General features: G+C 42.0%; 1 protein-coding gene across 4 annotated transcripts in view; it reads left to right on the plus strand.

Moving 5' to 3' along the window:
* ADNP (activity dependent neuroprotector homeobox) overlaps positions 1 to 10679 on the plus strand; it is a 35850-nt gene extending 25171 nt beyond the window's left edge. For all 4 annotated transcript variants that reach the window (XM_055090808.1, XM_024128405.1, XM_028499491.2 and 1 more), the window contains 3 exons: positions 2380 to 2492; positions 4269 to 4361; positions 6498 to 10679. In XM_055090808.1, the coding sequence (XP_054946783.1) occupies positions 2385 to 2492; positions 4269 to 4361; positions 6498 to 9602 (3306 nt within the window). In that variant the 5' untranslated portion in view covers positions 2380 to 2384 and the 3' untranslated portion in view covers positions 9603 to 10679. The remainder of the gene's footprint in view (positions 1 to 2379; positions 2493 to 4268; positions 4362 to 6497) is intronic.
* The last annotated feature ends 3289 nt before the right edge of the window (positions 10680 to 13968 follow it).

A 13968-nucleotide genomic window follows, 5' to 3' on the forward strand; every position in this document is an offset into this window, starting at 1 on the left:
AACTCAAATAAGTAAACTCAAGATTTATTCTGTTGCTGAAATATCACCTTCTATAAATAAGTTTTTTGTAACTAAGCTCCCTTAGAGCATATTCTTACTTTTTCAGAACCGTAGGTGGATAAATTGGGTACAACGAAGCAGCGAGGTGCTTCACTTGGGAAGCAGCGAGATGCTTCACTTGGAGGTCTTGAAACAACTTTGTTTAGCTGTGGGTGGGCACTTAGAACACCTGGTATTTTCCATAGGAAACTGGGTTTTCCTTTATCCTGAGCTGCAGTTTGGCTCCCTAGGATGTTTTCTGTATAGAAGGGGGGGGCGGCATTTCCAAATCTCTGTGTGTGTGTTTTTCTGTGCTCATCCAGGAGGCAGGGAAAGCCAGAAAGAGCTGCCTCTGGGGCACGTCTGTGCTCTGAAGTGAAACAGGATTCACACGGGATGTTCCAGAAGAACTGGATTTTGGCCCATGGAGAGTTGATAAAATGAATGGAGAAACAAAATGTCTCTTTTCAGAATTGGGTGTTTATGAACATTCATTTTGATGCCTGGTCTCTTCAGAATTAGCCTATAACACTTCCTGTATTTCTGGAACACTTTTCTTTTATTTCTGAAACATTTTTCTATCAGGTGGTTCTCTCTGAATGACCTAGTTTGTGCGAACCTAGTTTTTTCTTTTTAATCAGTTTATTAAGTGACTGATTTTTTTTTAACCATCAAAAAGGTGGTTCAGGGCTTCCCTGGTGGCGCAGTGGTTGAGGGTCTGCCTGCCGATGCAGGGGACGCGGGTTCGTGCCCCGGTCCAGGAAGATCCCACATGCCGCGGAGCGGCTGGGCCCGTGAGCCATGGCCGCTGAGCCTGCACGTCCGGAGCCTGTGCTCCGCGGCGGGAGAGGCCAGCCACAACAGTAAGAGGCCCGCGTACCGCAAAAAAAAAAAAAAAGGTGGTTCAGAACAATTTAGCAATAAAATTTCCACAAGGAATAATGGATTTGGCCTTGAATGCACACTAATTTGTATCAGAACTGACTTCTAAGTCTGTTAGCTAAATGATACACAGATTATTAGATGGCAGACAGTGCAGAGGACACCACAGTCATGCTTCATAACTAGGAGTTCCATCCTGAGGATGGAAGAGGAGAACTGCATTCATCTTTTGGCCTCAGGTATACTAAGTTCTGGTAACATATCCAGGTTTAGAATTTCTAGAAGTTGCTGGGATTTTTTGGTAGGCTTCATTTTTTTCCCCATTTTTCGTAGTTAATATTGATGTTTGGATTTGAATAATAAGTGAGGTAACATGATATCTTATTACATGTGTATTAGTTGACTTTATGATTGTGGTTTACAGATGGTAGTGGTACGATAGAGTGACAGCCTTGATTAATTAGAAAATGAGATTTGCATGTATTGAATACTAAATTTTAAATCCAGGTGCATTGGCTTTTGTTTCTGCTTGTTTTTGATTTTTAGAACTACTTTATATCCTGCAAAATTTATTTGGATTATTAAGTCGATGATTAGTTTTTACACTATTTTGTAGGAAACATTTATGGTCACATTGGAAGCCATACAAATTCTCAGCTGCCCAAGTTTTATTAATTTTATTTTCTTAACCTTTGTTTTTAAGGAACTTGGGAAAGTGGGTCTCAATTTCTACTTTAATGTATTGGGTCATTTAAATGATTTTTCAGTTCCCTCATACACACGTAAGCTTTTCATTTTTCAAAAGGGACCCCCCCAAAGTCTGTAACAGTTATCATTTGCTCTGATGCTGAGTGCCCGGCTTTCCCCGTCTCAGCACTCATTCCGTGGCGTTAGTGAGTGCCTTTGTCCAGGTGTGGTGCTGGCTGGGGGGCAAGTTACACGGCCATTCTTGTCTTTCGTTTGGGTGGTGTGCAGAAATTTACGGTTACCACAGCAATACGAAGGGTAGCTCCCAGACAACAGAAACTTACTTCCCCTGGCACTCAAAATTATGTGGTAATGATGCTGAAATGGTGAACATTTTTCTGTTTTCAGAGGTTCAACATCACAAGGAGAAAAGCACTCACACTTGATTTTAAAGTAATCGGTTGGTATATATACCTCATTCTCAACTTTAAATAAGCTCATCACCAAACTAGTTTTTTAAAAGTCTAATCAGAATTGTGCCACATTAGATTCATGTTACCTGTGATATAAAATGTCCTGTTAAAAATAGAAAAGATCAGAGAGTACTTATTTTGCCTGCCTGCTTTAAGTATTCAGAACATACTGGATAAGGATATCTACTCACCTTTTTTGTCAGACTGGGCCAGGGTTTGTGATCCTACCATCAGTGGAATTAGTAAATCTCACAAGTTGTACATGTTTTGACTTGACTTAAATTTTTTTTTCCAATAGAAACTATGTTCCAACTTCCTGTCAACAATCTTGGCAGTTTAAGAAAAGCCCGGAAAACTGTGAAAAAAATACTTAGTGACATTGGGTTGGAATACTGTAAAGAACACATAGAAGTAAGTAGCATGTCATTTTTTAATTTTAACATGACTCAGCTTCTGATCCATTACTTTGTGTCAGTGGCCAGGATCGTTAATTCTTAGGGGTGATTCTATATTTTAACTGCAGCGTTAGCTTTGCCTGAGCTTTCTCAAATAGCCTAACTGTTCCCTTCTCCCTAAAATGGGCTTTTTCATCTTTGCATCCTGGAGCAAAAGCAGTTTACCACTGAGGACGTACCACGTCAGTCATTTTTTTACTAGGTGCTTTAAAATGGTCTCTAAATTCAAATCCTTAAAACAACCCCTGGGGGATATAGGAATTCTTATCTCCAATTTACAGATGAAGAACCAGTAAAGAAATAGGTCCACCTCACAGCTGAGCATGTGGCAGGGTCTGTCTGTGAGACTCCAGAGCCTTTTCTCATTCTGATATGCCTGAATGTTCTGATTGACCTTCTGATTGTTGAGGCATGGTGGTTTGGGTGCTTGTTGTCTCTTTCCTTGGGATTTGAGCATTTGTTGGCCCTTTTGACCCATCGTAGACTATTATCTTCCCCTAGGTAACAGTTTGGACTTTACAAACTGTTTTTCTAGCCTTTTTATTCTATGAGCTTTATTAACAGCCCTGTGGGATAGCCAGTGCAGTGGTCTCCTCTTCTAGATCTCATTACTCCAGGTCTTGTGGTTAGTTGATCAACAACCTCTGATTGGAAAGAAATGTTTAAAGCTGTTTTCGCCACTAGCCTTTTAAGTTCCAGCTGGCCAGGGACCTTAACTACCTTGTCCATCTTTGTATCCTCAGCACTTAGCACAGTGCTGGGCACGTAACAGGCACTCAGTAAATGTTTGGATGGAATTGAAAGTAAAACAGCAATTTCCTTCATGCAACAGGTTTTCTTTTCCTGGTTCCTATTAATCCTACTTTAGGGGTATATCATGAAGACTGAAGCTTCTCAAAATTGGGTTTTCTAGTTATGTCGTCCCTGGTGTGGCAGTTCAATCCCTCAGGTTCAGGTAGATCTGCCTGATGAAACAGTCCATTTACTTCCCATGCAGTGGGTAATCTTCACAAGAATAAATAATGCAAGTGTTAAAGGTACCTTTTCTCTCCTGCACTTGATTTGTTCCTCCCATGATTGCACCCACTACATACTTCGGAATATATGTGTACTTGATTTTCCACACTGAACTGTGACCCTTTTAGGAACAAGAGGAATTTTACCATAAAACTCTTTATGTTCCTGTCTCAGGGTGGAGGGGATCAAATTTTTACACAAGAGTGTAAATTTAACATAATACTACTTGCTTTCTTTGAATAGCTTTCCTCCTTTTGGGGTTCAGAAATCCTGAGTTTTCCTTCCAGTCCAATCCCACCCCACCCCCATCTCCCACAAAAGACTTTTCTTGCACAGAACCAGAATATCTCATCTGTAGCAGAACGTTGCTCTCTTACACTCCTTTCTAATATTACAACTGATGAGTTATAGTACTCTTACAAAGGGTGCTTTGGTATTAATATGTGGCTGAATTTTTTACTTAGTTAGAACTTCCAGTGGGTTCTTTGGAAACCTGGTGACCATTAGGGGAATGTTTAGTTGATATAAGAAGTTCAATGTAACATCCATATGCCCTTTTGTATTTCCTAAGAGCTTTATCGATCCTAGTTTAGTTCTCGGTGGTGTCAGATTTTCCTATGCATCTCCCCAACCCTAGTTAAGAGATAGGATTTATATGTAAAGTTGAGCTAGAGTTGATACAATGTTTTTGAAAACTTCTTTCACTGTTTTCTAGGATTTTAAACAGTTTGAACCTAATGACTTTTATTTGAAAAACACTACATGGGAGGATGTAGGACTGTGGGACCCTTCACTTACAAAAAACCAGGTAAGTGGCACAGGAGACTTCCCCAAAAGGCAGCATGCTCCCTTTTCAGTTCTACATCTTTCATGGTATTGCATTGTTTGTAGGCAACAACCTAACGTGGAAAGTGTTGAAACTGATTGTTTCATATTTTCCTAAGAGGTAGGGAAAATTAGGAAGAACTTTTGGTCTTTTTTTTTGTCATTGTACTGAAACTTCAAGTGTAAGAACAATAGGAAAGTTTGTTACTTAAAAGTTGTGAAGCTCACTGTATACTAGCATTCCCCTCTCCTCCCCTAACCCCTGTCAGAAGTTTTTTGGTTCTTCTCATTCTAAAATGTTCCCTCCAGCATTCTGTTCATCTAGGGTATCCATCATTTTTCTGTGTTGCAACCCTTGTTTTTTCTAGAGAAGGGAAGACAGGGCTCTTGCTTCCATTTACGTTTTCTTACTCATGTGTGTTGTCACCCAACCTCTCTGGGTAGCCTAAGCCAGCATGGGGGGGATGGGACAGGTGGCTCTGTAGGATGGCGGAGTGGTGCAGCTTAATTTTTACAAATTGGAATTAAAAACAGTATTAGGTAATCAAGGGCACCAGCCATGCCGGCAAATATCAATAGGTGATGATATAACAAAAATAGAGTTATATGAGCTTCCCTGGTGGCGCAGTGGTTGAGAGTCCGCCTGCCGATGCAGGGGACACGGGTTCGTGCCCTGGTCCGGGAAGATCCCACATGCCGTGGAGCTGCTGGGCCCGTGAGCCATGGCCCCTGAGCCTGCGCGTCCGGAGCCTGTGCTCCGCAACGGGAGAGGCCACAGCAGTGAGAGGCCTGCGTACCAAAAAAAAAAAAAAAAAAAAAATGGAGTTATAGGTGATGTTTTTTCCCACAGGGAGAAGTGATTATCAATTCAAACTGTACCACTGTTGATTTCAAGTGATTGTAGTAATTCTGGATTATTGATCTGTTCATCTGTTGGAACATACTTGGCAGGGAATCAGTACTTTTAAAATCCACCTCAGAAATTTGATAATATAGTCATCTGTTTCTTTCTTAGTAATACCCCAAGAAAGGGTATTAACCAGTAGTCTTAAAATATGAAAGCTTTCCAGTGGGACACATCACTTAGTTAATTCAGTTTTACAAATACTAAAGAAGGGTTGAGCTTTAAGGAAAAACAGAGTATTTCATTTTGGTTCGAATTGGTATCTGAAACAAGGTAGGTTTCTTAGGTTTCTAGGGGAAAAAAGATCACCTCTCACCAAACTTGTGTTTCACCTATCTTCAAAGGACCAACTGCACAGATGTTAATGAGCATGGTTCTGTAAGTTGCTCTTTAATACCAGTATATTCTGCAATGCTTTTCTTTTTTATTGGCTTTTTAACACCTTGCTTTCCTCACAGTCTGTAGGAAATTTTTATTTAATTTCTTAATTTGAATCAAAGCAGCTGTCACTTCATTACTTCTTTTGAAGCTGCTCTTAAGGAACAGCATGGCTTGTAGAAGAAAGCCGCCTTTTCAAATCATTAGTTTTTTGATCTCAGTGAAACCTGAATACTATACTCTACTTTGATCAGAGGGGGGAAATGTTTGAGATTTTTGAAGATGAGCCTTTTTCTCTGTGAAAATGTTTCCATGATGGGGAGGATCAAAGGTGTGTCTCTATATCATATTTTGCCTAATTGCACTACAACACTCTGGGCCCTGAGTTTTACTATATAGTGAATCTGAAGCCTTCAGCAACTTACCAATTCACAGAGTAATTGGAGTGATTTCACCTAGCTTATTCTTATCCTTTCTAACTAAAATGTTTATCTTGAAGCCATTTGTCTTTGGTTTCTCGAAAACCAATGAGCAAATGTGACTCTGGTCTTTTCTAAAAACACTGAGGAAGAACTTTGAATGGAATTTTTATTTACACTGCAATGCCAAAACAAGTGTTTAGTTTAAAACAGCTTTCTCATTTGAATATTTTATAAATTTATTTTGCATTTTGCAAAAGGAAAAAAATGATACTCAAATCTCAGTGCATTATAGAATTTCAGTTCTAAAAATAGCATTATGTCTCTTAAAGAAAGACTGTCTGGGGGAAAAAAGCCTAAAACCTGTTACTGCTTATCTGAAGAGGCATTCTGATTCCAGTTTTTGTCTTTTCTTTAGGACTATCGGACAAAACCTTTTTGCTGCAGTGCTTGCCCATTTTCTTCAAAATTTTTCTCTGCCTACAAAAGTCATTTCCGGAATGTCCATAGTGAAGACTTTGAAAATAGGATTCTCCTTAATTGCCCCTACTGTACCTTCAATGCAGACAAAAAGACTTTGGAAACACACATTAAAATATTTCATGCTCCAAACGCCAGCGCACCAAGTAGCAGCCTCAGCACTTTCAAAGATAAAAGCAAAAGTGATGGCCTTAAACCTAAGCAGGCTGACAGTGTAGAGCAAGCTGTTTATTACTGTAAGAAGTGCACTTACCGAGATCCTCTTTATGAAATAGTTAGGAAGCACATTTACAGGGAACATTTTCAGCATGTGGCAGCACCTTACATAGCAAAGGCAGGAGAAAAATCACTCAATGGTGCAGTCCCCTTAGGCACAAATGCCCGGGAAGAAAGTAGTATTCACTGCAAGCGATGCCTTTTCATGCCAAAGTCCTATGAAGCTTTGGTACAGCATGTCATTGAAGACCATGAACGCATAGGCTATCAGGTCACTGCCATGATTGGGCACACAAATGTGGTGGTTCCCCGATCCAAACCCTTGATGCTGATTGCTCCCAAACCTCAAGACAAGAAGGGCATGGGACTCCAATCAAGAATTGGTTCCCTCGCTTCTGGAAACGTCCGGTCTTTACCATCACAGCAGATGGTGAATCGACTCTCAATACCAAAGCCTAACTTAAATTCTACAGGAGTCAACATGATGTCCAATGTTCACCTACAGCAGAACAACTATGGAGTCAAATCTGTAGGCCAGGGCTATGGCGTCGGTCAGTCAATGAGACTGGGTCTAGGTGGCAACGCACCAGTTTCCATCCCTCAACAGTCTCAGTCTGTGAAGCAGTTACTTCCAAGTGGAAATGGAAGATCTTATGGACTTGGGTCAGAGCAGAGGACCCAGGCACCAGCAAGATACTCGCTGCAGTCTCCAAATGCTTCGTCTCTCTCATCGGGCCAGTTAAAGTCTCCTTCCCTCTCCCAGTCACAGGCATCCAGAGTATTAGGTCAGTCCAGTTCCAAACCTACTGCAGCTGCCACTGGCCCTCCCCCACCCAATACTTCCTCAACTCAGAAGTGGAAAATATGTACAATCTGTAATGAGCTTTTTCCTGAAAATGTCTATAGTGTGCACTTCGAAAAAGAACATAAAGCTGAGAAAGTCCCAGCGGTAGCCAACTACATTATGAAAATACACAATTTTACTAGCAAATGCCTCTACTGTAATCGCTATTTGCCCACAGACACTCTGCTCAACCATATGTTAATTCATGGTCTGTCCTGTCCATATTGCCGTTCAACTTTCAATGACGTGGAAAAGATGGCAGCACACATGCGGATGGTTCACATTGATGAAGAGATGGGACCTAAAACAGACTCTACTCTGAGTTTTGATTTGACATTGCAGCAGGGCAGTCACACTAACATCCATCTCCTTGTAACTACGTACAACCTGAGGGATGCCCCTGCTGAATCTGTTGCTTACCATGCCCAAAATAACCCTCCAGTCCCCCCAAAGCCACAGCCAAAAGTTCAGGAAAAGGCAGATATTCCTGTTAAAAGTTCACCTCAAGCTGCAGTGCCCTATAAAAAGGATGTCGGGAAAACCCTTTGCCCTCTTTGCTTTTCAATCCTAAAAGGACCCATATCTGACGCACTTGCACATCACTTAAGAGAGAGGCACCAAGTTATTCAGACGGTTCACCCAGTGGAGAAAAAGCTCACCTACAAATGCATCCACTGCCTTGGCGTGTATACCAGCAACATGACCGCCTCGACTATCACTCTGCATCTGGTCCACTGCAGGGGTGTTGGAAAGACCCAGAATGGCCAAGATAAGACAAATGCACCCTCTCGGCTTAACCAGTCACCAGGCCTGGCACCTGTGAAGCGCACTTATGAGCAAATGGAATTTCCCTTGCTGAAAAAGCGAAAGTTAGATGATGACGGCGATTCACCCAGCTTCTTTGAAGAGAAGCCTGAGGAGCCTGTTGTTTTAGCTTTGGACCCCAAGGGTCATGAAGATGATTCCTATGAAGCCAGAAAAAGCTTCCTAACAAAATATTTCAACAAGCAGCCCTATCCCACCAGGAGAGAAATTGAGAAGCTGGCGGCCAGTTTATGGTTGTGGAAGAGTGACATTGCTTCCCATTTTAGTAACAAGAGGAAGAAGTGTGTCCGAGACTGTGAAAAGTACAAGCCTGGTGTGTTGCTGGGCTTCAACATGAAAGAATTAAACAAAGTTAAGCATGAGATGGATTTTGATGCTGAGTGGCTGTTTGAAAATCATGATGAGAAGGATTCCAGAGTCAATGCTAGTAAAACTGCTGACAAAAAGCTCAACCTTGGGAAGGAAGATGACAGTTCCTCAGACAGTTTTGAAAATTTGGAAGAAGAATCCAATGGAAGTGATAGCCCTTTTGACCCTGTTTTTGAAGTTGAGCCTAAAATCCCTAATGATAACCCAGAGGAACACATACAGAAGGTAATTTCTGAGGATGCTTTAGAGTCTGAGAAGCTAGACCAAAAAGAGGAGGATGGTTCAAAATATGAAACTATTCATTTGACTGAGGAACCAACCAAACTAATGCATGACGCCTCTGATAGTGAGGTGGACCAAGATGATGTTGAGTGGAAAGATGGTGCTTCTCCATCTGAGAGCGGCCCTGGTTCCCAGCAAGTGTCAGACTTCGAGGACAACACATGTGAGATGAAAACAGGAACCTGGTCCGATGAGTCTTCCCAGAGTGAAGATGCAAGGAGCAGTAAGCCAGCTGCCAAAAAAAAGGCTACCATGCAAGGTGACAGAGAGCAGTTGAAATGGAAGAATAGTTCCTATGGAAAAGTTGAAGGGTTTTGGTCCAAGGACCAGTCACAATGGAAGAATGCAACTGAAAATGATGAGCGCTTATCCAGCCCACAGATTGAGTGGCAGAATAGCACAATTGACAGTGAGGACGGGGAGCAGTTTGACAACATGACTGATGGGGTAGCTGAGCCCATGCATGGCAGCTTGACCGGAGTTAAACTGAGCAGCCAGCAGGCCTAAGGGCCGGATTCTCTGGCATTGGGGACAAATGCTGCAGCCTGGAACTCTGTTCTCCTGTCAGTATGACTGCGAAGCTGTATTCTAACTGGTACTGCCTTTTGAGTGCTGGGTCATCAGGCTGTGGGGACATGTGGCCACTCCGATCCAAGTGGTTATTTCTAAGTCTATGACACATGATTGGCTGATCTTGGCTTTAGAACGTGCTGTGACAGGCACAGTAACTAAATGTGAAAAACCAGTAAGTTGGGGGCTCATGAACGCACATGAGAAAAAGCAGAGGTTTATTTTATCTGCCTTCTCAACATTTCTTTCCCTCTGTAAAATGTTTGGTTGGATGCCCTTGAGAAGCGTTCTCTTGATTCAAACGGTAGTGTAGGGCCAACATACAAGCTACCAGTCCAATGTGTATAGTAGACTTTGGGGAAATTGATTTTTTTTCATGTATTCATTCTGAATAGTTGAAATGTATATTTGTACAGTCTTTTAGACCTATTCAAGTGATGCTTATGATATTGTTATTGTGTACCCATCATAGATTTGTTTCTTTTTTTAGTGTTGCCCTTGCTGTGTTAATAAGCGCTGTATCTAGTTGACCTAGCAAAAGCCTGAAACTACGCTAGTGTGGACTTCGGGACAGACTTAGTTTTTGCACATAACCTTGTACAATCTCGCAACAGAGGCCAGCCACATAAGATATATATCTGGACTCTCTTGTATTATAGAATTTTTCTTGTTCTGAATATCCTTGACATTACAGCTGACAAAAACAAAAACTGGTATTTCAGGTGTTTTCTGAAATCTTTTAAGCTAAAATCACATGCAAGAATTGACTTTGCAGCTACTAATTTTGACACCTTTTAGATCTGTATGAAAGTGTGTTGTGTTGAAGCAGCAAACCAATGACTGCTGCCTTTTGGATATTTAGTTTTATCTTTAGTTAAACACCACCCTGGTGTAGTCATTTATACCATCTAATATATGACACACTGTTGTAGTATGTATAATTTTGTGATCTTTATTTCCCTTTGTATTCATTTTAAGCATCTAAATAAATTGCTGTATTGTGCTTAATGTAAATATTTGCTTTATTACACGTTACAGTCCTGTGTGTCCATTGTGTCTTGTGCCAGTTGATGCCATGGCTCTCTCTCATCAGAGATGGAGGTACAGCCACTGAGGAAGCTTGTGGAAGACCAAGATTTGCTGCCGTTGGCATAAAGAATGCTCTCTCTCAAGGCACCTGTTGCAAACTCTTTGGTTTGGTTTTTGTCTTTTTCCCTTTTTACTTGCTAAAGTAAACATCCTCGAGTTTTTTCAGTTCCCCTTTTGTTAAGGAGCAGAGCCTGCTTATATATGTAAATGTATCGATGATAAAAGGATGTAAACGTAAGTTAGCATTCATTTGCAAGCAGAATCTTAATGCCCTGGTGTTCTTTTGTCTAAATGAAGTAAATGTTAGTTTTCACCTTATAATGGGAACAATTGTACTAAACAGTCGTCAGCTACTCTCTGCTTTTGTTATAACTCTCGACCATCTTGCTGTTACGAAAAAGGCTTTGGAGATCACAGGTTTGGAGGGCTGTCAAGATACAAGGAGCTGGTATGGTGCGTTTACTATGCATGGATTCCCAAGAGCCAACCCCGAACTAAAGAACAGAAAGTTACAAAGAGGCAGAATTAGGCGGATGTTTTTGGCAGTTATGACAGTGATGGGATGGATGCTCCAATCCATGCAGAGGCTGGTCAGTCACCTCTCAGGGACATTGGCCTAAAGAGTTCTCAAGTGGCTAGTTTCCATGATTTCTGAGACTTCCCAGAAGGTTCATCTTGTTAATGCTTTTGCTACCCAGGAATAAAGGTTTGACCAACGTTCCCCTAAGATGTAAAGAAAAACAATACAGGAGAAAGCACAAAAATAGACTAGAACCTTTAGGGTGTTTGGGGCTGGCATGGAGCTACTTTCAATCCATTATACAGATTATAAATTCTGTGGACACCAGCTAACATTTAGGACAGGATGTCCCCAAGTTAAGATGCTACAGATTACCCAATCAGAAAAACTGGCATTGAGAAGGTCTCTTTCTCTTGAGGACAGTAATACCAGCTGCATTTAAGCCATCTCACATTTGTTTTGAAATTAGACTGCCTAATTAAAAGGTAGGAAGAATTTAGCCTGGGCTTATGAGTCCTACATGGAGTACTAGTGAGACTTGTGCAAAATAGTGGGGCGGGGTGGGGGGATGTTCCAGGTTGGACATTTGAACAAAGATAGAGATGAGATGCTTCCTTGCTGAGGTGGTGTGAGTGGGCCTTGTTGGCATATGGAAAAGAGTTTAGCCACCTAAGAACTGGAAATAAAGAAGATTTCCAAGTAGAAATGTTGCAGAAGCCCTAAAAGTGTCTCAATAAAAGCCATTTTTAAAAAATGCTGTTGCTACTGTTTGGTTTTGGAATAATCTGGAAATAAAAACTGGCATTCTGCCATATTCTAATTAGAGAAGGTCTATAACTGTAGATTGAATAATCCTGTAGATTTGCTTTTTAACAAGGAAAAACAGAATTCCAGAGAACTTTTTGCCCTTTAAATTTCCTGTGGCCATGAGTTCCACACTCAGATTGAGTAGCACTGTGGTTTCTCTCCCTTTTCAGCACGTTGAAGCATTTTCTTGTCCCATCTTTGGTTCCCTGTCATTGAGCAGTACAGGGTCTTCAGCAAACAGCTCTTTGTCCCCTCTTAAATTCCAAGTAAAAAAGGATCTGCCTCCTTTTCTCCCCTGTGGCTGTGTTTCTGTCTACTCGAAATGCCTACCCACTTGTGAAGACGCACAGTATTTCAGGAGGGAACAAAATAAGTGCCAGATTTGAAAATGATCTATCAGACTGGGAATGCCCCACCCGAAACACTTCCTGCGAGCCATTCAACTTGCTTTTGCCAAGTGAGTGCTGCCATATAGGGGGGTGGTTCCCCACGTGTGGGCTACCAGCACCCAAACCTTGAGATGGGGCTCCCAAATCATCTCCGGGTGATTCTGCGCCACGCGAGCTTGAGAACCACTTAGGCTGAGTGATGGAAAAATCTACTTTTCGCCAGCGAGATTAGGTAGAGCATACTGAATCCGGATTCCACAGAGCAGCCCGTCAGCCTTCTGCCCCCCTCCCTTAGGCGATGATCTTTTCAACCCACTGTGACCCTTAACTGCCAACCCACCCTGTAGCTCACTGGCCTGGCACCAGTTGCAGGCATGTTTCACCAAAGTGTCATGTAGGAACATTTCAAACTCCTAAAGCCCCAGAGGACTGAAAACAAAAGGAAGACGCTGCTCTCACCACTGTGAAATGCATTCCAACATACCAGTTATTAACTGGCCACCATGACCTATGTGGTCTAGGGAAAGACTCAGCTGAGAGAAACTAGACGACAGGCAAGTTAGAAAAGTGTTTTCTGCCAACTACTACTAGAAGGCTAGCTAGCTCAAAAACGGATCCAGACTTTCACCAAAGGAGGATCACCATTTGGTAATTCTTTGCACCCTGCTACTTCCCATCAACTTACTCCACTTTAAAAAATTAACTTTAGGCTTCCCTGATGGCGCAGTGGTTGAGAGCCCGCCTGCTGATGCAGGGGACGCGGGTTCGTGCCCCGGTCCGGGAAGATCCCACATGCCGCGGAGCGGCTGGGCCCGTGAGCCGTGGCCGCTGAGCCTGCGCGTCCGGAGCCTGTGCTCCGCAACGGGAGAGGCCACAACAGTGAGAGGCCCGCGTACCGTAAATAAATAAATAAATAAATAAAATAAATTAACATTCACTATAACTTAAATCCTAGTGGAATTACAGCTTAATGGAGTTGTGTTCAAAAATTGGCATATAAGGCAAAAACTGCATATAACCTGAAAATCCTTAAGGCATGATTTCAAAGTGCTCCAGCTAAGAGGACACAGGAGGGAAAGTCCATAGTCATTTCCAGGACACATTCTCTGTGGTTTTTTCCAGCTTATGCACAATGTTATCAGTATACCTTAGAAAGGTGCAAGGCCATTTAAACCTAAACTGGTTTTTGCAATAAAAATCTTGCTGTACCTTTATGAATGTCTTATTACCAAGTGAAGCAAAATGGATAGCCTAATAGGCAAATTGTTCAACTTTTGGAAACTGATAGAGCGAGAGGCTAGAAATAAAAGGGCTTTTCCAAGGCATTTGATGTCAACGCTGTACTGGCTGCCATCTAGATTGGAGCAGGATGTGACAGCTGTGTACGTGGGGCAGCCACCTGGGAATCTAAAAATTAAAAGACCTTTTGCCTTGGGGACCACTGGCCAAAAGATCACTGCACGACTTCCTGGTGGCTGCAACTGCCGGCACAGCTCTA

This window comes from Physeter macrocephalus, chromosome 14 (genome assembly GCF_002837175.3).
Source record: "Physeter macrocephalus isolate SW-GA chromosome 14, ASM283717v5, whole genome shotgun sequence".
Taxonomy (NCBI): domain Eukaryota; kingdom Metazoa; phylum Chordata; class Mammalia; order Artiodactyla; family Physeteridae; genus Physeter; species Physeter macrocephalus.